The sequence below is a fragment of the Aedes albopictus genome, chromosome 2 (genome assembly GCF_035046485.1).
Source record: "Aedes albopictus strain Foshan chromosome 2, AalbF5, whole genome shotgun sequence".
In the NCBI taxonomy this organism is placed as follows: domain Eukaryota; kingdom Metazoa; phylum Arthropoda; class Insecta; order Diptera; family Culicidae; genus Aedes; species Aedes albopictus.
The window spans coordinates 82,782,140-82,809,092 of record NC_085137.1 but is presented as its reverse complement, the minus strand read 5'-3'; the positions used below and the strand labels follow the sequence as shown (position 1 = coordinate 82,809,092).

Here is a 26,953-nt window from a genome sequence, read left to right as displayed (position 1 = left end):
TTTCCAAAGGACATAGACATAGACAGTAATGCATTCTAAAGGGATACTTGGGAGATGTTTTTGGAGAAATTCTTGCTGCAATCATTCAACAAAATCTAGTAAAAAATGTCTTTCTACAAAATTTAGAAAAAAAAATTACAAATCCTGAATGAATTTTTATAGGAATTTCTGGTGGTGATTTTTTTTTTGGACCGTGGAGACAACTCTAAAGAAGTACATGTACAGTAGAATGTACCTGAGAAATTGCGAAGTGGAAATTGAACAGTGATGAAGTACAATGCCTCTAGTTGGCGTTTTGGTGCGGCAAATGCAGAGCGAGAAAAAATGTAAGGTCGTACATATGTGGAGTGAAATTTTGCGTAATTATTCGATTTTCAGTGCTATAGGTGGTTATTATGTAATAGTTAACATCTTTTTACTTCTATAATTATCGGCTATTTTTCGTCTGATGTAACGGGAATTAACGCATGTGATGAAGTAGATTTCTACCCTAACACATTTCATTCTACCTCTCCAGTCGGGACACGATGATTGCCAGTGCATCCTTCTCGGTCGCCTCGGATGGAATGAGTCTTCTTTAGAGACGGAATTGATTCGAAATTGTCTTTCTCTGTTAGTTTTTATGGCGATCTGGTTGTCCTTGCTTTGGTTGTCCGGTTTTGGATGGCTTTGGTTGTCCTTGCCGGGATCGACCATGGTGGTGGGTGATGGGTTGCGGTTGTTGGATTGGAATGATGCAGCCTTCCAGTTGGAAAGGGTGGCCTGTGCTACAAATACACTTGGGTCGATGGGAAGCTGCAAATGGGGACGGATATACGTGGATGAGCGGTCATGAGTCGTGCGGTGGAGTGTGTGGTAAATTCAGCATAAATTATGTGTTAATTTTGGCGTTAATTTGTTTTCTGGCATCCGATAGCAGTGGCTGAGAAGTGTTTTTTTTTCGTTTGCATGTAATATTCTTCGGGGATGCTGCGGGGGAAGTGTGGTTTGATGGTTATTCAACCGATAAAGATTTAATAGTCGGTTTAGCCCCAAGCTGTTTGAGCGGTTTATTTTGCAGCATTATTGTCTAGGCTGCCGTAACCACGCAAAGTGATGTAAACGACACAGACATTTTTTGCATATATATTTTTTTTTCATTGTGCATCAAACTCTTGATCATTTTCGAAATTTTCTGTCACCCGAAGACAACAAAAATTGGAATGGCGCTTACGATACTTTGTAGAATTATTTATGACAATATCGGAGCGACCTTTTTTAAGACTTGTTATTGAATTATTTAAAGCATTTTAATTTAGAAAATCATGCGGCGGTCCAAAAACCTTCAATTTAATTGTTCTGACTCTAGGAATCATGTGGTATTTTGCTCTACCAACTACGTGTTATCTCTACTTAGTTCATACATGCAAATAATTCCTTTGAAAGCCTTGTGAGTTGTTGACATCTATGAAATAAATAAATGGTTATAAATCTGTTATCTTATTTAAAAGAACCTTGGCTGTGCAATTGATTCAACAATCACAGCAATGGCAAATGCTTAATTAGAATCCGTTCTTCGCCGCTTCCTGTAGCTCACACCAAGTTCTGTGAATCTGCATATTTCTGCGTTGCCAGAGAGAGAGATCGATTGAACTTATTTACTACGAAATAAATTCAACTCCCACCATTCTCTTCTGCACCATCACACCGGATCCGAGTGAACGACTTCAATTTCGGATGTTACTTCTAGCAGCCGAGGCAATTCTAGCGAATCGTTATTGCACTTTCTCATTTGCAACAGCCTCACGGTGTGGTAGGTACCTACGACTGCAATGAAGCTGACAACTGACGTCAAGCTACCTAAAACTCTCGCCAGGCTACTGGCTGGAAGAGTCAAGCAGCAGCGCAAAGATTCAAATCAGTAATTGATGGTAGAGAATATATTCACTCCGGGCTCGTGCACTCTTGGTCGTTACCCAGGGCAGCTAGGCGAACCACCCAAATAGATACCATCTGCGTCCCTCGGGTGTGCTTTCCATATAACAACGGAGTAGCCGGGTGCGATGGGGTGTGTGGCTTTGAACAAAATAAATCCCAACGTCCCGTTTTTTCCCGGGTGGTTCCGGTGCGGATCCCGAGATGGGACTGACTGTTCTACATTGCATTGGTTCTAAAATGAATGTCAACAATTTTGCATTTGGTTGTCATTGACGGTTTCTTGATTGTAAATCAGGAATTCAACAGTGATAAATTGTGAAAAAGTTTCAGATAGAAAAAAAAATAATTGAAAATTGAAAATGGGAAGGTTCTTCTTTGTGGTGCTATACGATATGCTAGGCGCAGTGTCAAACTACGTTTCTTCAAACAATACTGACATTAAATCATCGATGCCAAACGGACAATGAAAACTCATTAACGACTTTTCCAAGAAAGCACGATGGATCTATATACATCAAACTTGCTCAAGATCTGGTCAATTTGCGTGTTTTGCGAGTGACAAGACGGTCATACCATGGCCTTCAGAAGCAATTTTGGTTAAAAACTACAGTAGAGGTAGTATCCTTCAGTATTATTATATCATATAAACTAATAATTTAGCTTGAGTTAAAAAAAAAAGTTCGGATTCTCGAGGCTTAACGAGTTTTTCCGAAATGAAAACGGCTGAAAACTCCTACTATAGACTTAGTTGAATACTGGTAGCAGCAGTTCATATTTCTGCGACATGTCCATTTCACCAAATCTCCTCTCCTCCTCTTCTTGGCGTAACGTCCTCACTGGGACAAAGCCTGCTTCTCAGCTTAGTGTTCTATTAGCACTTCCACAGTTATTAACTGAGAGCTTCCTCTGCCAATGACCATTTTGCATGTGTATATCGTGTGGCAGGCACGAAGATACTCTATGCCCAAGGAAGTCAAGGAAATTTCCTTTACGAAAAGATCCTGGACCGACCGGGAATCGAACCCGTCACCCTCAGCAAATCTATGATCAAAAAATCCCACTCGTACGAACCTTTTCCACGAATTCATTTCATTTGGCCTATTCAAACTGTTTTTGAAACATCGCGAACTGCACGCTCGCTTTTGGTGAGTAAACAAACAAGCATCTTTTTTTCCACTCACACGACATTCCAGCCCGTACTGCCAGCACCTGTACCTCTTAATTTATTCATTCCGTTAGCCACAATTTTCCTCATAGATAAAACCGCCGTCGTCGTTGCCATCGCTCGCGATGTACCTTGTTTTGTAAGTCCTCACCACACGTTAATACCAGGAACTGGATTGACGACGATGAGGACGACGACGACGACGACGATGAACGGATCTCCCCAAAAGTTATCCCGAATCAAGATATGCTGAAGCATCTTGTTTACCTTGCCGTGCAGACAACTCGGGGCTCAGTGGCAAACTACGGAGAAAAAAAAAACAAAAATAAAAGACTTCCAGCAATGGGAATGAAATTCAACGTGCCCAACGCGGTGTTGCACGGTGGGGTCATCGCGGGAATATCCGCGTTTTTGTGACCATGCTTTCTTCAATAATTTGAAGTGGCTCGAATTGATTGCTCAGATGAACGGAAAAACGCCTCCAATAGACGAGCAAAGAGCCGAGTCTTATTGAATGCTTGGCAATTCGGGACAAGAGCAAAATACAATACCGGATTTTGTGAAAATAGTTCCCCGGCTGTTGAGCCCGGCTCGTCGCATCACACCTTCCAGAGCGATGTTGAATAGTAGGCATGAGTGTCCATCACCTTGTTGCAGTCCCCGGCGAGATTCGAATGAACTGGGTAGTTCACCCGAAACCCTTACGCAGTTTTGCACACCGTCCATCGTTGCTTCAAGGACAAACGTCATGAAATCCCGCTTCAACAGTGCATCAGAACTTCAAACGCACAAATCTCACGAAGCAATTTTCAAACAACAGTGCATTTTATTATTCTGTTCTTGTTCACTTGTAATAAGCTTGAAATAAGAAGCTCAGGTGCACTGGTTTTGTTTACAAAGAGATTTGTGCCCTCGAAATCGTGAGTAGGTGTCAAAGTCGGCCATTGTGGCGACCATTTTGGGATACTAACAAGTCTGTCCTTAATTGGTCTAGTCAGCTTCCCAGGAAAGCCGAAAGATATGTACACTCCCGATCAAAAGTTTGGGATCACCCCCTCAAAAACATGTCATTTTTTTAGGCCCATATCTCCGCCAATTTGCGTCCGATTTTAAAACCCTAGGTTTCATTCAAAAGATAATAAGTCAAAGAAACTTTGAACATGATGTAAAAGAAACTTTTAAAAAAAAAATTGTATGTAAACTTAACCCAAAGTTGCCAAATTTTCTAAAAAATGAATATAAACTTACGGCAGTGTCGCTGGAAATTGGGTCGACCAAATTTTAAGATGAGAGCGGTAATATGACCCATTTTCTATTAGCTTTCAACTGCTTTTTACTTAGCTACCAAAAGTTTGGGGTCACCCCTCAATATGATATATCAGCCAAAAGTTTGGGGTCACTTTCGTAGAACATGGGAAAGTGATTTGTTGATACCTTCGTCATCTATAGTTCAATTTTAATTCTTTTTGGCTCATTTAAAAGAGAATTAACTAACTTTACGTTTGATGTCTTTAACTTAACGTATTTAACGATTTTTGTATATAAAAATGTTATGTTAAGTGAACACATTTTACCACACTTCAAAAAATGAGCAACTCTACGTTAAGTTTTAGTATGTAAATTTCAACAAATATGTGTGGTTCAATGTCTATGCAGTAAGTATCATTCATTTTGTTTCAAATAAGCCAAGAAGAATTAAAATTGTATGAAAGATGACAAAGATATCAACAAATCACTATTCCATGTTTTACGATAGTGACCCCAAACTTTTGGCTGATACATCATGTTGAGGGGTGACCCCAAACTTTTGGTCGATGACATGAAGAGTTAATTTACCTAATAACTTTTTTTTCTCGATTTTTTGGCTAAGTTCTGTAAAAAGCAGTTGAAAGCTAATAGAAAATGGGTTATATTACCGCTCTCATCTTAAAATTTGGTCGACCCAATTTCCAGCGACACTGCCGTAAGTTTATATTCATTTTTTAGAAAATTTGGCAACTTTGGGCTAAGTTTACATACAACAATTTTTTGAAAAAGTTTCTTTTACATCATGTTCAAAGTTTCTTTGACTTATTGTCTTTTGAATGAGACCTAGGGTTTTGAAATCGGACGTAAATTGGCGAAGATATAGGCCTAAAAAAATGACATGTTTTTGAGGGGGTGACCCCAAACTTTTGATCAGGAGTGTATGTGTAGCTTTTAGTTAACGCTATCTACATCATTTTGGTCATGATATCCCCTTCTGAATTTCCCCAGGATCTTCTTCAGGGATTTATCGAGAAGTTTCTTCAGTGGGTTCTCCTGGAAATTGGTGTTGGCATCTTTTAGAAATTTCTTCTGGAATCGCACTAGAAATCCTTAATGGATTCAAACATTCTTCTTATGATTGTTCTATTTACAGTTTGCTGGCCCAGAACCATTCTGCGGTATATCAAACTGTACAATAGAAATAGACCTGAAATGCTGGGCTGAGCAGAGGGTGATATCCAATTGGATGGATGTCAAAAATTGCAATCAGTCAAAACGATTTATAACACCAAATGCCTATAAAACCAAAAAGCTCTTGGAGCTCAACATGAGAGCTCTATGAACATACACTGGCCTAGTAGCTGGACACTGCCCGAGCAGGTATCACTTTAAAAATATTGGCCAGATTCAGAGTAATATCTGTCGTTTCTGTAATACGGAACGTGAAACTTCGAAACATCTGCTTTGCAGCTGTGGTGCTTTATGCACGCACAGGAAAAGATTTCTAAATAGTGGTTGCTTGCAACCCTGTGAGATCTGGTCTGCAGAGCCTGGGAAGGTCTTGGAGTTTATCAATTCCATTGCACCTGACTGGGAAACGATGCTTCGTGGCAGTAGCTGATTACTTGACACATGGTAATTAGCTGGCTAGATGCGAATATCAAAACGAGACATGTCACAAAAGTTCAGCCTTTTTGACGCATTGGCTTAATTTCCCCAACAGGGGAGGAAAAAAAATGATTCTTCCAGGATTGCTTCATGAATACCTTCAGAGATTTTTCCTGGTAGTCGTAAAGAAACTTCGCTTGGAATTGCTGGAAAGCTCTTACCAGTAACTCCTTCAAGGACTCTTTCAGCAGCCCCTTTAGGATCCTCTAGAAACGCCTTCTAGGATTCCACAGGAACTCCTTCAGGGATTTTTTCAGGAGTTCCTTAAGTAATACATCTAGAAATCCGTCAGACGTTTCTCCTGGAACCAGGGTTTGTAATTTTCGTTTAAGTTATACGAATGACGATCTCACGTCAGTGGTAGAGTTTATTTAATGTTTTTTGCATGAAGAACACTTTTACTCTTACAACTTTGGGGAGAGTAATGGCAAATGATCACTGAAAATCACTTCAACCAACAGATAATTCTTTAAAGTTCAGCAAAATTTTTGCCCACCAAATTCGCTCGAAAAGATCTTCGAAGCAAATTAACAATTAATGGGCCGCCAAGGGATTCGAATCTGGAACATTACTGAAATCAAACGCTAGACACGCACTCTAACCACACTACCACGCCATCTATACAGAAGCGGTAGTAAATTTGCTTCATAAAAGCTATTATCGTTAGCATCAGTCAAGTAAAGACACAATGATCGAGCAATCGATGTTCTTGCTGCTCTGGGAACAAGTAAAAATGTGTAAGTGAGTTTCCGCAAGCCAGATTTTCGCTGAAAACTGGCATGAAGGAGAATTCGATTTTTGTGAGAATGAGTAACCATTCCGAACGCTTGCCTAGAATTCATTAAATATTCCTCAAGAGATTTCTTCACTGTCGTTATTCTGCAATGTGACGAAAGTTGGCATATTTTTGGTTATTATGCAATAAACTCTGCGTCATTCTCTAACTTTTATTCCATATATGCTAGATTACGTCTAGATCTTGCATCCTATTATAGCAGGAATATCACAATGTTATTATATCATCAGGTAGGGTCTAGGACCATTTGGGCAGGGGTCCTATTTTGGGCACTTGCTGCAATAACTCAGTAATTTTTGAAGCGATTGACTTGTTTTTTGGAACACGATAATATTCGTGCAGTATATAGTTGTGTTCAAAAATTCAGCTCAATCGGTTTAAAATTGATTGAGATATAGCAGTAAGTGCCCAAAATAGACTATCCTGATCAATTGGTCTCAGACCAAGCTCGTGCACAAGGGGGGGGGGGGAGGGGGGGTCATGGAGTGTTTGGGTGTTGAACTTCTTCAATAATTTCTACAGGAATCACTTTCAGGATTTTTGCGATTTTTCAGGAATTCTTTAACCCTTTGGAGCCGGAGGGGTCATATATGACCCCGGTGATGAAACCGACCCTAACAAACGTGTTCGAGACCAGCGAGGTTGCGGCAGCAGTGGCGAAACAGTCCGGCTCCAAAGGGTTAAGGGAACCTGGAACTGCTGGAGAGATTTATCCAGAAACTTTTTCAGGAATCTTTTCTTAAATTCTTTCAAGAACTTCTCCAGAAACTCCCTCAGGTATTTTTCCAGGAACTCGTTCGTGGAATTCTGCAGATACTCCTTCAGGAACTTCCTCTAGGATTCCCCTAGGAATTCTTTTGGAAAATTTTCAAGGACTTCTTTCAGAATTTCCTGCTTTTTTCACCTGAAGCTTCTAGAGTATTTTTTTTTTATTTCTTGAGGGATTCCTCTAGGATCCTCTTCAGGGGCTTCTCCAGGAATTTGTTCAGGGACTCTTTCAGGAACTCTTCAGGGATTCCCCCAGGAAATCCTTCTGGGATGCCTTCAGAAATTCGTTGATGAATTCCTCCCTGAGTACTTTAGGGATTCCCACTGAAATTCTACGCCTGAAGTTCGTTGAGGGATTTCTTCTGCGATTTCTTGAAGAATTCCTTCAGAAATTCTTTCTTCCGGGAGTTTTTCAAGGGTCATCCTGCAAGTTTTCCTAGGGTTTCTCAAGGAATTTTTCATGGGGTATTTCAGAAAATTGATGTTGGAATCTTCCAGGAACGTCTTCTGTAATCCCGCTAGGAAACATCGTTTCGATTTGGACAGAACGGAGATACTCGACCACCATCGACGTTTCTCCGCTCTCCCCGTTCTGGAAGTGTGCCACATTATTAACACAGACAGGACGGTAAACAAACGAAGTGATTGCGACAGCTTGAGGCGAAACTGGATACATTTCTCACTTTTTGGTTTTTGATTTTTATAAAATAACGAAGCAATATTTTCAAAATCGGTTTTCGTGCACATGTAGAGTATGGATCAAGGTATCTTCTGATTTTTTTTGTAGTGGAAAATGTTTTTCGTTTTTGCAAAAACCATTTTTGAACAAAATTTCACAAAAAAAAATGGTTTCTGCAAAAATGGAAAACATTTTCCACCTCAAAAAATTTCAGAAGATACCTTGAACCATTCTCTACATGTGTACGAAAACCGATTTTAAAAATATTGCTTCGTTGTTTAACAAAAAATTAAAAACTGAAAAAATGAGAAATTGCTTCCAGTTTCACCTTAAGTATGATGTATGCAGGAATATTACACACACTAAATACAAGAACCAAAACAAACCACGTAAATAGATAGGCAAATAACTGACATCACTTACACTAACGACAATGACACCCAATAGGAAACTAAAGTCCACAGAGCTTGTACGCAATATTCAATCAAATTTCTGACTGGAATCAAATTGACGGTTTAAAATTAGAATAGCATAGTGACGATCAGAATAGTGATCCACCATGCAAAACTTCCCAGTTTTTCCTGACAAAAATAGTTAGTAATGTCTTAAATGTTATGTAAAATTGTTTATTTTTATCATTGTTTGTAAAATTGTATGACATTGATGAAATCCGTCCAAAATTTGACTATAATTCATGTGCAATTCATACCACCAGACGAAGAACGATATTTCTGTAAGTTGTGTTCACCTTTATAGTTTTTATGTTTGTCTTTAATATGTACTATGTCCATTTTGTTTAAATAGAACCCTTGAGCAAGATGGCATAGTCTATCGAAACGTCAGGCATCGAAAATATATGTCGTTTTGACTGCACCGGAGACTGCAAGGCCGAAAACCCACAAGTACAAAATTACCAGTCGATAGCATCCACAAGACTGCTAGAAAATCCTTCTGTTCATTCAAGGATCCATCTGTATGTTTCTTCAGGGATTCTTCCATGAAAACCTTAAAGGATTTATCCCAGTAGAATTTCGCCTGGAATGGCATGAGAGGTTTTACCAGGACCTCTTACAAGTACTCCTTCAGCAGCTCATCCAGGAATTTTCTCTTGTAGTTCGTCAAAGGTTTCTTCTGGAATTCATTCAAGGATTTCATAATATGTTTCCTCAGAGATTTGTATGAAAATACCTTCAGGGTGTTTTGCTGGTATTCTTTGAGAAATTTTTCTTGAATTTCTGAAGAATTTCTCCTGTATTTGCTATTCCCATGCCACAGCCGGTCGATTGCGCCTAAGAGGGAACACGCCTGCACTTAGCCTCCCCCCAAGGCAACGTCCGCTGATCCGTCGGCCGAGTAGAGTAAAGTGGGGCAAAAGTTCGAGTGGGGCAAGTTCGGGTGTCAAGGTTGTTCGAAGCCTTTTCGAAAAAGAGTCTTTCACTCCAAAAATTATGAAAATTGATCAATATTTTGAAAAGTTATGACAAAATGTTGGTTTTTGATCAAAAAATTGTAATATGTGATGGTCCTTCCAATGCATTGAATGGAATTGTAATGAAATCGAATTCGATATTTTATTTTGGGGCGTAACTAGGTATATTTTGAAGATGCTTTAGCATGTATAACTTTTTGCAAAAAAGATTTGGAAGTCGTATTTTACACATAGTGGGGCAAAAGTTCGAATTGTGGGGCATGAGTTCGAGTCATGTAGCAACTTAAGGTAAAAACCTAAAATTCTGCAAAATGTACATATTATCACTAAAAATGATAAAATTAATCAGAAAATTCGATCTAAGTTGAAAAAAATTTTGTTTCATCTGAATTTGACGGAGAACTACTAATTTTTGGTGTAGGAAATTTAACCCTGATTTGGGTAAAATCCAGATCAAACTTTAAAGTCTATTTCAGTTCCAACATAAAATATGAATTGGTTTTAGGTATTCAGATTACCAAAGTGTCGAAATAGTGTGCTACGGTTAGTGAAATTCCACAAACACTACATTCGAACTTTTGCCCCAGTGGTGGGGCAAGAGTTCGAATTAGATACACATACAAAAAGTGTTGTAGCTCAAAATTGAAAAGACATTTGGCGTAACTTTGTTCAGCAAATTTTTAGCTCATGGATGGTAGAATCACCACACGGTATTCATTTATTTTTATCTGCTACGATTTCTTGAAAAAAGTTGAATTTTCAACTAAGGTCGAACTTTTGCCCCACCTTACTCTATCGGCCTTAGATACCGCTCGCCTTGCCATCCAGCGAGATTTCCGGCCACAGAGCTGGACAGGCGTCGCTGTGTCGGCCAACGAACTCACCGTCATCAAACAGCAGCGGTATGTGGCGGCAATGTAATTGATCCGATCATGGAGGAGTTAAGCACTGGGTTCATGTTTAAACCACAGTTATATCGCCCCAAGCAAACTTTTTATATGGATTGAATTTAAAATAATAAAATCCATCCTTAATCTACGGGAAAATAACGAAATATTGCCACTTTGATGTTGTTATGAGCATTTTATTCGTTTTCATCTGAATGAACATTGTGTTCCTAATGTTGCGGTATTTGTTCCTATTGTTGCGGTATCCCATTGAAATCATATGGGATACCGCAACATTAGGAACACTACCGCAACAATAGGAACACAGCCGCAAACACATTAAGGATTTTTTTTTAAATAGGTTTTTGGAAAAATCTCAAGTAAACAAATGGTGCAATCTCATAATTTAAGCACCATACATCTATTAAAAATACCTTTGGGTAACATTTCAGTCGAAAAAGTGCTCAATTGCCATTACCGCAACATTAGGTACTACGACTACGATGGGAACAATTACCCTACCATCGAATAGCATAAGACACACATAACAAGTTAACACAGAGTTTATATACAGAACAACACGCACATGACACAAATAGGATTTTTAATAAAATTATACAAAGAAAAGTGAAAGGTTCCGTGAGTTCGTTATTTTGAATCGAGAAAGTTCACTTGATTAACCAGTAGCTAGCCGACCCTGGGATTGCCGGAGAGATCTTGCATCTTGAGTTGGCCTGGTACTGTAGTATTGACCGATATGTTTCAGGGTTTCTCATGGAGTTTATCCAGGTTCTCCACCTTAAATTTATGTTGTAATATGTCCAAAAGTTTCATCAGGGATTCCTCTAAGAGATTTCTTCTTTGATTTTTTTGCAGGAGATACTGTTGTGGTTTCTCTTGAAGATCATCTAGTGATTGCTCCGACAGTCTCTCCAAAGATTCCTCCAGGAACTCCTTCAAGGATTCTTCCAAAAGTTCCTCGGGAGTATTTTCAAAATAGGTTTAAACGTTCCAGATTGACAACTACCCTTACATGAAGTGTAACTCTTCCCATCGATCATCAGTTGGTCGGCTCCAGAGGCACGTTCTTCTCCATTTGGAAATTTTGTGCCATTCAAAGCTTACAGACAACTGAATCCAAGGTTAGAGACTTATACGCTAGGTGGCGTCGAGTGTTAACACATGTCAAACACATTTATGAGCTAGAAGTATGTCGATTTCAGCAAAGTTGTTCATCAGATAAAGAAATAGCTGGAAACAACAACTTTGGTTCGAGATTCCTCCGCTGGGCAACGCCAGTGTCGTAAATACTCCAACACTTTTCCTTCCGCATCCCAAATGATGTCGTCGTCGGCAAAGTTATTCAACAAGCTAAAAACCATCTGACAAATGAGTCCTTGCAAGCCCGTGCACAGAGGAGGGGTTTTTGGGGGTTAAACCCCTCCCATCGCCGAAGTTCCATACACTAGGCGCCCCTCCGTCTTTTGTAAACATTGAGAAATAAACCCCTCCCTTGACGCCTTTACTGTGCATGGGTCTGAGTCCTTGGTTCATGATTTATCCCCTGGTGACGCCAAAAAAACCAAAATTGTATATATATCGAACATTTCACGGGGCATGAAATCCACGTTGACCAATTTCTTTTGGTAATTCCTTTGACAACGTCTATAGACTATGAGAATTCTATACACCATTTCTACGAGATTTCTTCAGTAATTGTTTATGAAATTCCTACAACAGCTTCTTACGAAATATCTTCAGCAAATCCGATGTAACTTGGTACGAAAATTTCTTTGGTAAAGCTATTCTTTTGAAAATTTCAATTCTTCTGATTTTTTTAAAAACCTTTTCGATTATTACTTTGAGAACTTCTTCGGTAATTGCTTTGGACATTTCTTCGTCAAAATTCTTAATGATTTCTTTTGGGAATTTCTTTTGAAAAAAATCTATTTCGAAAATAAATACATACTTTCATTTTTTTTCGGACATTCCATCTAGATTTGCTTGGAACTCCTTTGACGATTTCTCCAAGAATTCCATTAAGAATTTCGCTAAAATGGTCATTTTAAACCGTGTCCCAGGAAGTTTTCGGGAATCTCTTCTGGTTTTCTCTTGAGAATCGCTTCGAGGATACCAAGTTGATTTGGTTGATTCGGTAATTCCATTTTTCAATTTCCTGGGCTATACTTTTGGAAATTGCAGTTCCTTTGTAAATTCTTTGAGTAAGCCTAATTTTGTATTTCGGAATTGTCTAAGGAATGGCTGAAAAAAAAAACTTCCAAAAAATAAACCGAAGACTGGCTGAAACACATGCTAACCCTATTACCTTAGATATGCTGGGCTCGATTCGAAAAAAGATTGATTCGAACGTACATTACATGCATACGAATAAACGTTGCGTAGGAGGAAATGTGTGAAATACGGAATCAATTATTTCCTGCAAAGAAATAACTACAGAAATTCTTGGCGTAATCTCTAGACTCTACTGGAGTATTACTGGAGGTTTCCTTGAGAGCAGGGATGACAGATTATTTTTTTAGGAAAATCTGTATCACACAAATCTGTATACAGATATATCTCATACAAAATATGGGTGAAAAATCTGTATCCCAATCAAAAAAGAAATTGCTCATCTAGCTCAAACATATGTATTTCATATAGAACAAAATCAGTACGGATGCTCTAAAATCTGTATAATACAGACACATCTGTATAGATGGCATTCCTGCTTGAGAGGCACCTAGGAAAATTTTGGGATAAATTTTGGAAGGATTTTTCGAAAAAAACCTTCGAATAAACCCTAAATGAATTCCAGGATAAATCCTTGGTGAAATATCCATAGAAATCTATGGAAGAATCATCTTTGATGAAATTCTTCCCCGCAAAACACTTTGAGGAATTCTAGGAATGCCTAGACGAATCCGTCGAGAAATTCTTAGAGGATACCTAAGGAAATATCTTGGGATATTACTAATGAAATCCCTAGAGAAATTATTTCCAAGAATCTCTGGCAAACTGGCGAACCTTGGAAACAAAAGTTCACTTCATGCTCACATTGCATGTACCTCAGTTACAATTTTTAAATAAAATTTCGTAACTAGTTCCACGGTGCACCAACCATTCGTGGACTGTTTTTCCTGTCGACTACTAGGTAAACCCGAAAAAACGAACAAATACCGTCGACTGCACCTGAAAGCATCATCCTTCCTTAGAACATCCAGAAATGCCCACAGCTGATACACATCTGCTTCTATATATCATTTTGTTTACTTTTTCAAAAGCGTCCCTCCAAACAGGACGACGAGCGATGACGGGTGGATGAAGGTTGCTCATGGCCTAGTTCATAAAAATGAAAAGATGAAAGGAAACACACCACCGTGAAAGCCCCAGCTTGCATCCCTTTAAATCGCCTTTTCTTCGCGTCGTTTTTTGTTTTCCTCTTTTTGAAAATTAAAATGCTTAAATTATTAAGATTTTTATCAACCTGGATGCTATCTTCTGGCTTTCTCCGCCATGTTTTCGCATCATGGCGCCCAAAGGCTGGCGTAAGAATAAAGGATGCTCGCTCGTTCTCGGAGGACACAAGGTGAATGCTTTCTAAGAACGCACGCAGGGCTGTGGCTTGGGACGTTTTCTTAGTCGCGAAGTGGTTCACTGTCTATCGACAGATGGGGCTGACTATGCATCATGCATCTACTTCTACACGTCTAAAGACGCAGGTTTACAAAAGGAGTATTTTTTAAATGTTTATTTTTATCTTCGCTTTATAAAAGAATTTTCTGTGTTTATTAGCTAGCCTTGCTGAGGCGACACCAGTGAATGCGTGCATCAAGCTGTAAGGCTCGTAGAACAAATTATCTGTTACATGTGCACCTTGAAAATTGCCCTGAAAAATTCTTGTGGATAATTGATTCTGTGTAGAGAATGTGTGATGCCAAGTAGTCACCGCATACTTTATTACCCTTGTCATTAACAATTGTGAAACTATACGTTTCAAATGAAAGTATTATCAATAAAAAAAAATCTCAGATAAAATCGTTGATCAAATCCTCAATTCTCTGATAAGAATGTCGAAGCAAACAAAATTTTATCCAAATGGCCTGTGCAGTAATAAAATTTAATTGAATTATAAAGAATAAAATATTTCTCTCTGACTTTCAGCCGCGACGTCAATGACCATCCCTCAACTCATCCATACATCATGATGTCAACTCGGGTCATCTAGGCTAACGGTCGGCCATCCTTCGCCAACGAAGTCATCACCAAGAAGGTCATCCGTATTCAGAGACAGTCAGAGTATAACACTGCTGTCAAACGGTGTAAATGGCTCACTGGATGGACGACGACGGTGACATCATTAAAGCACGCGCGCCAGTTGATGGGGGCAATCATTTTCTTATGGCTTCAAATTTAAATCTTACAGCTCAGTAAACTCGGTTATTATTATTCGCCAAATGGGGCTGCCACTTCATTGTGTCGTCGTTGGTTCTTTTCCTTGCTGTTGCAACTCGTTGAATGAGGCGGCAAAAAGCACCATCCGTCGCACACTGCAGGTTCGGCTTGTCGTGGAAGTGCTAGTTGCTTCCGACCGAGGACTGTCCAAACTGATGGACACTTCAGATGGCCCAATGAAGGGAGAAGACCATTCGGAAGCTTTTTACAGCTCGGTTGATACTTTTTTCCGAGTGAGAGGCGTAATTTTTTGAAAGGTAGAGGATGGGAGCTCGTCATATTCCGACCTCAAGCGTGCGGAAGCTGGTTGTCCACTTTGGGCGAAGAAGGTTTCTTTCTTTTGGTGGATGGAATCATTCTGACAGAGTCCGGAATCAGGGTCCTAGTGAAAAGTCTGTCAAAATTCCAGTTGTCTGTTTCTGGATTGAAGCTAGTTTCCTGAAGTGTACTGAAAGGCTATATATTCACTCAAAAACGAATTTTTGAAAGAAGGCGCGGAAAATCAAGTCACATATATCAATCAACGAAGTTCGACGAATTGAGCTGATGTCTGTGTGTATGTATGTGTGTGCGTGTCTTTGTGTACTCTACTCTACTCTACTCTACTCTACTCTACTCTACTCTACTCTACTATACTCTACTCTACTCTACTCTACTCTACTCTACTCTACTCTACTCTACTCTACTCTACTCTACTCTACTCTACTCTACTCTACTCTACTCTACTCTACTCTACTCTACTCTACTCTACTCTACTCTACTCTACTCTACTCTACTCTACTCTACTCTACTCTACTCTACTCTACTCTACTCTACTCTACTCTACTCTACTCTACTCTACTCTACTCTACTCTACTCTACTCTACTCTACTCTACTCTACTCTACTCTACTCTACTCTACTCTACTCTACTCTACTCTACTCTACTCTACTCTACTCTACTCTACTCTACTCTACTCTACTCTACTCTACTCTACTCTACTCTACTCTACTCTACTCTACTCTACTCTACTCTACTCTACTCTACTCTACTCTACTCTACTCTACTCTACTCTACTCTACTCTACTCTACTCTACTCTACTCTACTCTACTCTACTCTACTCTACTCTACTCTACTCTACTCTACTCTACTCTACTCTACTCTACTCTACTCTACTCTACTCTACTCTACTCTACTCTACTCTACTCTACTCTACTCTACTCTACTCTACTCTACTCTACTCTACTCTACTCTACTCTACTCTACTCTACTCTACTCTACTCTACTCTACTCTACTCTACTCTACTCTACTCTACTCTACTCTACTCTACTCTACTCTACTCTACTCTACTCTACTCTACTCTACTCTACTCTACTCTACTCTACTCTACTCTACTCTACTCTACTCTACTCTACTCTACTCTACTCTACTCTACTCTACTCTACTCTACTCTACTCTACTCTACTCTACTCTACTCTACTCTACTCTACTCTACTCTACTCTACTCTACTCTACTCTACTCTACTCTACTCTACTCTACTCTACTCTACTCTACTCTACTCTACTCTACTCTACTCTACTCTACTCTACTCTACTCTACTCTACTCTACTCTACTCTACTCTACTCTACTCTACTCTACTCTACTCTACTCTACTCTACTCTACTCTACTCTACTCTACTCTACTCTACTCTACTCTACTCTACTCTACTCTACTCTACTCTACTCTACTCTACTCTACTCTACTCTACTCTACTCTACTCTACTCTACTCTACTCTACTCTACTCTACTCTACTCTACTCTACTCTACTCTACTCTACTCTACTCTACTCTACTCTACTCTACTCTACTCTACTCTACTCTACTCTACTCTACTCTACTCTACTCTACTCTACTCTACTCTACTCTACTCTACTCTACTCTAGGAAAATTTCTGAAAAGAATGAGGTCACACTGCCGTTAATTTCTGAAAAATTTGTGGAGGTGTTCATGGAGAAAAAGGGCTTGGCGGATTACCTCAAGTATTCCCTACTGGAAAACCTGGAGAACTTCCTGGAAAAAAATACTAGAAAAAAAATGCAAATTCTCAATGATTCTGAATATTTTTTTAGGAATTTCTGCTTAAAAGTTCTGGTGAAATTTATTTAAAAATCTCAATAGAAATCGTGAAACACCGTTACGCATTGTAGACTTCTCAAGGATTTTTGAGTTCCCTAAGAATTGTTTTAAGAATCTCACGGAGGAATGTTTGGAAACATTCATTGATAAACTTTAACATAAAATTTGCAAAAAAAAAGTTCAGTACTCTAGTTCTTTAGTACTAATTAGCTGAGGAAATTATCTAAAAAAGATCCTGGAAAAAAACATTCAAATATTTTGGAAGACTTTTCTTTTGAGAGGATTTCATGAGGAAATTATAAAAAACTTAAAAAACACTATGTAAACTTCCTGTTGGCACGGCACAGAACACAGAAACGTAAGACACAGTTCTTGTAGCAATTCTCATGTATTTCATCGTTGAGGAAACAGCTTTAAAGCTAAAAGATAAATTTACCCATAATTGCAAATCTTCCACACATATTCAATAACAACTTACAACTCTGTGACTCTAGTATACGCTTTTCGTCCTGTATGTTCTGGTAGCCGTCGTGTAGAGTGTTTTTTCGTCTGTATACCTAGTTTAAACATAGTTTGTGTCTTAGTCATAAATATAAGCTATTATTTCACAAAGGTTTTACTCACGGTAGTGTATTGATGGAAATATTTTAGAGAAATATGTTTGATCCCGCGATAGTAGTGATTATTAGAGCAAGAAACTAACCTAAAAGTGTATCAAAAACTATATAGCAAACTAATTTATAGGAATTTCAATGGTTTTTGTATAATTACGCACTAATTCAATCGTATGCTTGTGGCAACTCATTCTACGGACATTATTTGATTGAATTCCAAACTATACCAATATTACGATCAAATTTCATATTCATGCCTAACTGCACGGACCACATTCCACTTTTTTCGATATTAATTTTCGTCATGACATTTCATATATTCGCTACCTACACTAGCACAGCTATTAGTTGACGGGACATCTGTCAGTTCTGTAACATCCCTATTGAGCTTTTTCGCAGCGACTCCAACGGGTGTAACGCCTCCTGCTACATCCTCCTCCCCGTAATGCTGCTCCGGTGCAGCAGAATTACCTTCTGGTAGTATGTTGAGCACCGCTAGTTTAACCACTGGACGGCGTAGAATTCCTGAACTCGTCTGAACGTCTGCTTGCCTGATGCGGCCATCCTTACCCGGTATAACTTTAACGACCTTACCACGAGGCCATCGGTTCCGAGTCGGCTCTCCGACTACGAATACTAGATCTCCTTCTCGAATAGGCTTGGCTTCATCGTGCCATTTGGTGCGCCGTGTTAAGACCGGTAGATATTCCCGGATCCACCTTACCCAGAACTGGTCCAGGACGTATCGACACAAGTTCCAACCGGTGCGAAGTGATTCACCTTCTGTAGTCGAAATTTTCTCCGGCTGCTTGACTCCGTTAGAGCTGAGAAGAATAAAATGATTCGGAGTCAATGCCTCCTTGTCCGAAGTCTCCAGCGGAATGTACATCAAGGGTCTTGAGTTGACCATTGACTCTGCTTCACAAAGTATTGTCTGGAACACTTCTTCGGACGGCGCGCGAGAGTGGTTGATGGATTCCATTGCTGTCTTAACTGCTCTGACCATTCTTTCCCACGCACCGCCCATGTGCGGGGAAGATGGTGGAATGAACAGCCAACGAGTGTTGATATCCGTGAAGGTTTCCGCTAACTCTCGGTTCAAAGATGCCACTTGATTAGCCAATTCGCGACTGGCACCGACAAAATTTGTTCCGTGGTCGGAGTAGATTTGCAATGGTGCCCCGCGACGAGCGATGAAGCGACGAAGAGCTAACTTGCAAGATTCGGTGGAGAGTGACGCCGCTACTTCTAGATGTACTGCTCTAACAACTAAGCAAGTGAAGAGTGCCACCCAACGCTTCACGTGACTTCGGCCAATTTTAATAATATATGGTCCAAAATAATCGATGCCGACCATTGAAAATGGACGCACGAACGGAGTAACACGTGCTTCTGGTAGAGGAGCCATCCTGGGGACTACAGGAAGCGCCTTGTTCACTGTGCACCACTGACACTTCTTTGTAACTTTGCGTACCACTATCCGTAGAGTGGAAATGTGATAACGCTGACGAATTTCGTTGACTACAGTTTCGTTGCTGTGGTGGCCGAATCGTCTGTGGTACCAGTCGATCAGAAGTTCAGTCACACGATGTTGTTTCGGCAAGATTACTGGGAACTTTGCATCGTAACTTGCCAGCGGTGAAGCTTCAGTTCGACCTGCCATACGAATCACCCCGAACTCATCCAAAAACGGAGACAGTTGACGAATTGAGCTGCTTCTGTCGAGTTTTAACGGACGGTGTCCGTCTGATTCTTTCTGCAAGATGGTTATTTCTTCGGCGTAGGCGTCGGCTTGAGCAAGCCGCCACAAAGCTTTCTCTGCTCGCTGCATATCTTCCTGCGTCAACTCACGTTTGGCTCGCGAAACCCCTTGCTTACCGAAATCTCGGTATCGACCAATGAACGAATACACATACGCTGTGGCACGGAGGATTCGTTCCCATTTGGAGAACCGGTCGCAATCGATGAACGGCTCGATTATCTTTGCACGATGCACATGTACAACTCGTAGTTCTTCTTCCGTATCGGCTACTGGTATCTGTTGCTGTGGCCACTTATCCTCCGGCTGGAAGAGAAAGTCCGGTCCCGTGAACCATCGACTGTCCGGATGAAACGTTGGACCTTTCCCCCATTTGGTGGCTTCATCCGCAACGTTGTGTTTTGTGGGCACCCAGTGCCACTCATCAGGCTGAGTTTCTTCCAGGATTTCACCAATACGTACTGCTACGTACTGGCGATACTTCCGAGCGTCTGATCCGATCCAGGAAAGAACTGTTTTGGAGTCGCTCCAGAAAAATCTGCGACTTACAGACAGCGTGTGATACTCTGCGACGGACTTTGCTATTCGGCTTCCAATAACTGCTGCCTGCAACTCCAATCGTGGGATTGACAGCGGCTTCAGCGGAGCCACCTTGGTCTTTGATGCTACCAAAGCGCATCTCGGCAGATCACGATCGACGATACGAAAATAAGCAGCGCAAGCGAAGGCACTCTCACTTGCATCTACAAAAATATGGAGCTGCAATGAATGAAGACTATCCGGATCGTAGCCGGAAAAGTAGCATCGTGGAATCTGAAGTTTCTCCAATTTGGATAGATGTTCGATCCACCGCAACCAGTTGTGCTGTATTTCCGCTGGGATAGTGTCGTCCCATCCCACTTTAGCTCTCCACAAATCTTGAATGATCACCTTACCGTGGACGAGCAGGTTCGAAATCAACCCAAGCGGGTCGAACACGCTCATGACGAACCTTAGAATACTACGCTTCGTAGCGACCTTTGTAGAATCCGAGCGCTCAATGTCGTCCGGCATCTTGACGAAGTACACAAACATATCTACATCTGGTAACCACGCCATTCCAAGAACGCGTTCCACCTGACTTTCCTTGTCGACTCTAAATTCCTTCATTTGGATCGCTGCATCTTCTCCAAGAGACTGCAACACTTTTTTGGAATTCGACCGCCAGTTTCGTAGCTCGAACCCAGCCTCTGCCTGAATCTTCCGTACGTCTGACGCCAAGTTTGCCATGTCCTGCTCCGTATCGCGGCTGTCCAGGTAATCGTCTACATAGTGGTTCTCTATCACCGCCGCTGACGCTTCTGGATGTTCTGTCTTCCACTCTAGTGCGTTTTTGTTTTTTACGAAGTTCGCCGAGCAGGGCGAACAAGTCGAACCGAAGGTCGCCACATCCATCACAAAAACGTCTGGTTTCTGAGACGGGTCGCTCCGGTAGAGAAAGCGCTGTGCCTGGCAGTCCTCCTTTCGTATCTTCAACTGGTGATACATTTCGCGAATGTCACCTGCAATCGCCACCTCTCGCTGACGAAAACGGCACAATACCCCTGGCAACGACGTAAGAAGGTCTGGGCCCTTCAGCAGAACATCATTAAGAGACACACCATTCGCCTTGGCGGCCGCGTCCCAGATAATACGCACTTTCCCTGGCTTGCGTGGGTTCGTTACCACTCCTAGTGGAAGATACCATGTACGGTGCGGATCACTATTTGCCAACTCCTGGGGTGTTGCTTTGTGAGCATAGCCTTTAACCTGGTACTCGGAAATTTGCCTTTCCAAGCTCTCTTTCAGTTCTGGATTAGATCTCAGCTTCCGCTCCAGGCAAAGCAAACGACGTTCGGCCATACCGTAGCTCGATGGTAATTCCACTAAATCGTACCGCCACAGTAATCCGGTTTCATAGTGCCCGTCGGCACGCTTGATCGTTGTTCGCCGTAGAATGTCCTTCGCTCGTCGATCTGCTGCTGCTTCTGGTCCTTCGGCTATGGAAACGCCAAGATTCTCCATTGCGAAGTAGCCTTTCACCAGGTCGTGTAGGTCGGTTTCCTCCGTGCTTTTGCAGATGTGCAATACTGGGGACCGAAAGTCCACCTTAGTGCCGTCAGTGCTTCCGAAGACAGTCCATCCCAACCTAGTTTTCGCTGCCACTGGTCCGCCGTGCTGCCCTTCTCGTATCTTGATGGGCAACGACAGCTTTGTGTTGTCCAACCCTATCAGGATTCTCGGAATAGCGGCCTCGTAACTTTTAACCGGAAGTCCGGCCAAATACTTGTACCGACGTGACAATTTATCGTACTGTAATGTCTGCACCGGAAGATCCAGCTGTCTCACAGTGCTGACATCCACCAGAGGGAAGCTTTCGCTGTCTTCATTCCCTGAAATCCTCAGTGAAACCATTCGGGAATCTGCTTCATGACGTGAAACCTTCGAAGTCCATGTCAAACACAGCGGTTGCCGTTTACCTTCAAGGTTCAACATATCGGCTAACTCCTGGTCAATCAATGTAGACGATGAACCTTCGTCGAGGAAGGCAAAGGTGGATATTTTGACTTCTTTTCCGTGCAATACCACCGGTACTACACGGAATATCGTAGTGTGGTGGTTCCAACGATGGACATTCACGATGGCATCGGATTTCGACCGTGCTCCAGAACAGTCGGAAGTCGTTGGTTTGGCCGCCGATTGTTGGCTTGGGTGTAATGCTGGATGATGTTTTTTGGCGCAGTCTCCTATGCCACAGGTACGTGTTGATTTGCAAGACCATTTTCCATGCGGCACCAGGCAAACCAAGCAAAGTTGATGAGTTTCCACCGCCTTCATGCGATCCCCGAACGACATGGACTTAAACTTGTTGCAATCCCTTATTCGATGTTTCACGCTCTGGCAGACATAGCACGGCCTCTCTTGGGTATCCACCTTCTTTCCATGCTGCTCTATTCTCCTTGGTTCGGCAGAAACATGAGCGTTGATGTAGGCCTTTTCCTTCCTCGGTTTCTCGTTTCCAACACCGCGAGATCCGTCAAAATCGGTGAAGTGGGCCACATCACTCGCTGCTGACGTGATGGCACTCATGTAGTCGCAGAACGTTCCTAAGTCGACGACACCAGTGCTTCTTTTGTATAATGCCCAGTCCAGTCGAAGGTGTGGTGGCAACTTATCCACCAGCTCCTGTAGTAGAGTTGGATTGGACAGATGGGCTTGCTGGTTGGCAGCCTTTAAGTGCCCGACAAGGTTTTGCACGACCAAGCCGAAATTTACCAGGCTCTCGAGCCTTTCAGCCTTTGGAGTAGGAACGCTGCGCACTTTGTTGAGCAGCGACTGGACTAGTCGCTCTGGGCTCCCGAACAAAGTCTCAAGAGTTTCCATCACTTTCGGGACCGAAGATGGCAGCAACAGGTTACTCCGAACGGCCTCCAATGCTCTGCCCTTAAGGCATTTCTGCAGTCTCATTAAATTCTCGGCTTGAGAATATCCACACATCGTTGTGGAATTACAGAAGCTGCTAATAAAAAGTGGCCATTCTTCGGGGCAGCCAGTAAACATCGGAAGATCCTTCGGCACCACTTGCCTAGCCGACAACTGCTGCTGGAATTGTCCCCACATCGATTGTTGAACCTGCATCTGCCGCAGCTGTGCAGCGTATGGCTCGCTCTGTTGTTGTAGCGGTACTGGCGACGACGTCTGATGCTCCGGTGATTGTGATGCCAATCTCTCCGGAGCGGATGGATACTGTGGTTGCGGGGTGTACGAAATTGATTCTCGTAACACAGATGGGGGCTGCGATTGTTCCACTAGCTCATCACACATCGCCGACGCAAGTGTGTGTGGCTGCCGAGACGACAGCTGAGAGAACGACGCCCGTGTCGTTGGTGGTAGTTGCATGCTCGATATCTGCTCTGCTAACTGGATGGAAGCATCAATCGACGACTGCACTACCTGCGAAGGCTGTGACGGTGGCGGTACCAAAGTTCGAGAAGCATGTAGCTGTTGTGGGACAGAGTTCGATGAAGGCAACTGTGTACATTGTCCGACCCTAGACTGTAGCAGCGGTGACTCACTTATCGGCGGGAGCGACGAACGTACGTTATCAGCTGATGGCCTTGAAATCGGTTCTTGGAACAAGAACGTTGGTAATGGTGGTCGTGGGACGAGCTTCGGCCGAATGGGTGGAGGTTGCATTGGTTGGGCAAACACCGATTGTGTATACACTGGTTGTGTTACCACTGGCTGCACATACAACGATGATTGCGTTTGTACCATGCTTCGTGCCGTCGGTTGCCTACCTACACACTCCATTCGAATAGGAGTGGACGCTGTAATCGGGTTCTTCATACCGGCTGTGGTACTCATGCCCTCAGTACCAACGTTGTCGGCAAGCCAGTCGCTTGCAGGTCTGGACGAGTGCTGCTGATTTCCCCCGCTTGTCCCAACTACCGATGGATTTGGTGTAAGTTTGCGAACTGCTCCTGTATATTTTGCGAGCATTCCACCGACGGGTACGTTGACCTCACTGCCAATCGTAAACGGCGGGAAGATGTCTTCTACGTGTTGTGGAACTGGATTACCTCCGGCAGCTTCATCCAGTCCTTGGACCCACTCTCTCACCTGACTGTTCCTACTCGAACGGCTTCGACGACTCCTGTGGCTTCCAGCATCGTCATCTTCGGCATCAGCTAGAAGCAGGGCATACTTCTCATCGAGATACCTTTTGTCTAATGCAGCTTTCGCGGCCCGAGCCTTCTCCTGCAGGATACGATCCTGCTCCTGCTGTTCTTGGATCAGCTTCTCCTGGGCCCTTTTCTCCTCCTCCAGTCGCATGAGTTGTAGCTGAACCCTTGTTGACCGAGATGTGCTACTGGTTCTTCCCGAAATCGAGGCTCCACTGATGGTCACTATGGAAGTACAATCCTTGCATGTCCACTTACCGTTGAAGCTCTCCGCCACCTCCGCACACGCACGATGGTACCAACGTCGACATTGGTCACAGGCTACCATTTCTGCTACGTGATGAGGAGTTTTGCATCTCTCGCAAATGTCCTGGGATCCCCCAGCAGTGGCCTTCGCGGCAGCTCGCGTAGTGGTGGGCATCATCGATTCGTCCTCTATGTGACCTCTATGAAACGATCTCTCTGTACAGAGCAACACAACTCCAACGAGTAGAGTTCTTTAAAGTGTTGGCACGGCACAGAACACAGAAACGTAAGACACAGTTCTTGTAGCAATTCTCATGTATTTCATCGTTGAGGAAACAGCTTTAAAGCTAAAAGATAAATTTACCCATAATTGCAAATCTTCCACACATATTCAATAACAACTTACAACTCTGTGACTCTAGTATACGCTTTTCGTCCTGTATGTTCTGGTAGCCGTCGTGTAGAGTGTTTTTTCGTCTGTATACCTAGTTTAAACATAGTTTGTGTCTTAGTCATAAATATAAGCTATTATTTCACAAAGGTTTTACTCACGGTAGTGTATTGATGGAAATATTTTAGAGAAATATGTTTGATCCCGCGATAGTAGTGATTATTAGAGCAAGAAACTAACCTAAAAGTGTATCAAAAACTATATAGCAAACTAATTTATAGGAATTTCAATGGTTTTTGTATAATTACGCACTAATTCAATCGTATGCTTGTGGCAACTCATTCTACGGACATTATTTGATTGAATTCCAAACTATACCAATATTACGATCAAATTTCATATTCATGCCTAACTGCACGGACCACATTCCACTTTTTTCGATATTAATTTTCGTCATGACATTTCATATATTCGCTACCTACACTAGCACAGCTATTAGTTGACGGGACATCTGTCAGTTCTGTAACATCCCTATTGAGCTTTTTCGCAGCGACTCCAACGGGTGTAACGCCTCCTGCTACACTTCCTGCAGCTCCAAAAAAGTTCTTGGAGAAAATCAATTTGAATTGTCTGCATCAATTAAAAAAATGGAAGGGTTCATAAATATAAACAAACTTTAAATTCTCAACAATAAAGTCATAGAGTTTTCCACAAATTCCTCCATGGATTGCCACCGAATACCCTCAGAAATTTTCTGCGAATTCCTCCACGATTTTTCCACGTTATTTTCCAAGAATTCTGCACGTATTCTTATGCGGATTTTCTAAGTATTCCACCAGAAATTATCCACGTTTTCGCCTCCAGGAATTCTCTTTTAATTCTTCCGGAAAGCCTCCACGAGTTCTTTTAGTTTTCCTTTACAAATTCCTTCAGGGTATCTCCTCCTGGAATTCGGCGTGAATTCTTCCTTAAATTTTCTATGAACTTCCTGGAGGAATTCCTGGAGGAATTCGTGGAGAATTCCTGGAGAAATTCGTGGAGAATTCCTGGAGGAATTCGTGGAGAATTCCTGGAGGAATTCGTGGAGAATTCCTGGAGGAATTCGTGGAGAATTCCTGGAGGAATTCGTGGAGAATTCCTGGAGGAATTCGTGGAGAATTCCTGGAGGAATTCGTGGAGAATTCCTGGAGGAATTCGTGGAGAATTCCTGGAGGAATTCGTGGAGAATTCCTGGAGGAATTCGTGGAGAATTCCTGGAGGAATTCGTGGAGAATTCCTGGAGGAATTCGTGGAGAATTCCTGGAGGAATTCGTGGAGAATTCCTGGAGGAATTCGTGGAGAATTCCTGGAGGAATTCGTGGAGAATTCCTGGAGGAATTCGTGGAGAATTCCTGGAGGAATTCGTGGAGAATTCCTGGAGGAATTCGTGGAGAATTCCTGGAGGAATTCGTGGAGAATTCCTGGAGGAATTCGTGGAGAATTCCTGGAGGAATTCGTGGAGAATTCCTGGAGGAATTCGTGGAGAATTCCTGGAGGAATTCGTGGAGAATTCCTGGAGGAATTCATGGAGAATTCCTGGAGGAATTCGTGGAGAATTCCTGGAGGAATTCGTGGAGAATTCCTGGAGGAATTCGTGGAGAATTCCTGGAGGAATTCGTGGAGAATTCCTGGAGGAATTCGTGGAGAATTCCTGGAGGAATTCGTGGAGAATTCCTGGAGGAATTCGTGGAGAATTCCTGGAGGAATTCGTGGAGAATTCCTGGAGGAATTCGTGGAGAATTCCTGGAGGAATTCGTGGAGAATTCCTGGAGGAATTGGTGGAGAATTCCTGGAGGAATTCGTGGAGAATTCCTGGAGGAATTCGTGGAGAATTCCTGGAGGAATTCGTGGAGAATTCCTGGAGGAATTCGTGGAGAATTCCTGGAGGAATTCGTGGAGAATTCCTGGAGGAATTCGTGGAGAATTCCTGGAGGAATTCGTGGAGAATTCCTGGAGGAATTGGTGGAGAATTCCTGGAGGAATTCGTGGAGGATTCCTGGAGGAATTGGTGGAGAATTCCTGGAGGAATTCGTGGAGAATTCCTGGAGGAATTCGTGGAGAATTCCTGGAGGAATTCGTGGAGAATTCCTGGA

At 42.1% G+C, this 26,953-nt stretch overlaps 1 protein-coding gene across 1 annotated transcript; it reads right to left on the bottom strand.

Annotated features, from left to right (window-relative positions):
- Positions 1–434: 434 nt before the first annotated feature.
- Positions 435–24,605, bottom strand: LOC134286100 (uncharacterized). Its single transcript, XM_062847669.1, has 3 exons — positions 18,054–24,605; positions 510–795; positions 435–445 (listed from the first exon to the last, which is right to left on the bottom strand). The coding sequence occupies exons 1-3, from the start codon at positions 24,603–24,605 to the stop codon at positions 435–437; spliced, it is 6,849 nt and encodes a 2,282-aa protein (XP_062703653.1).
- Positions 24,606–26,953: the final 2,348 nt, after the last annotated feature.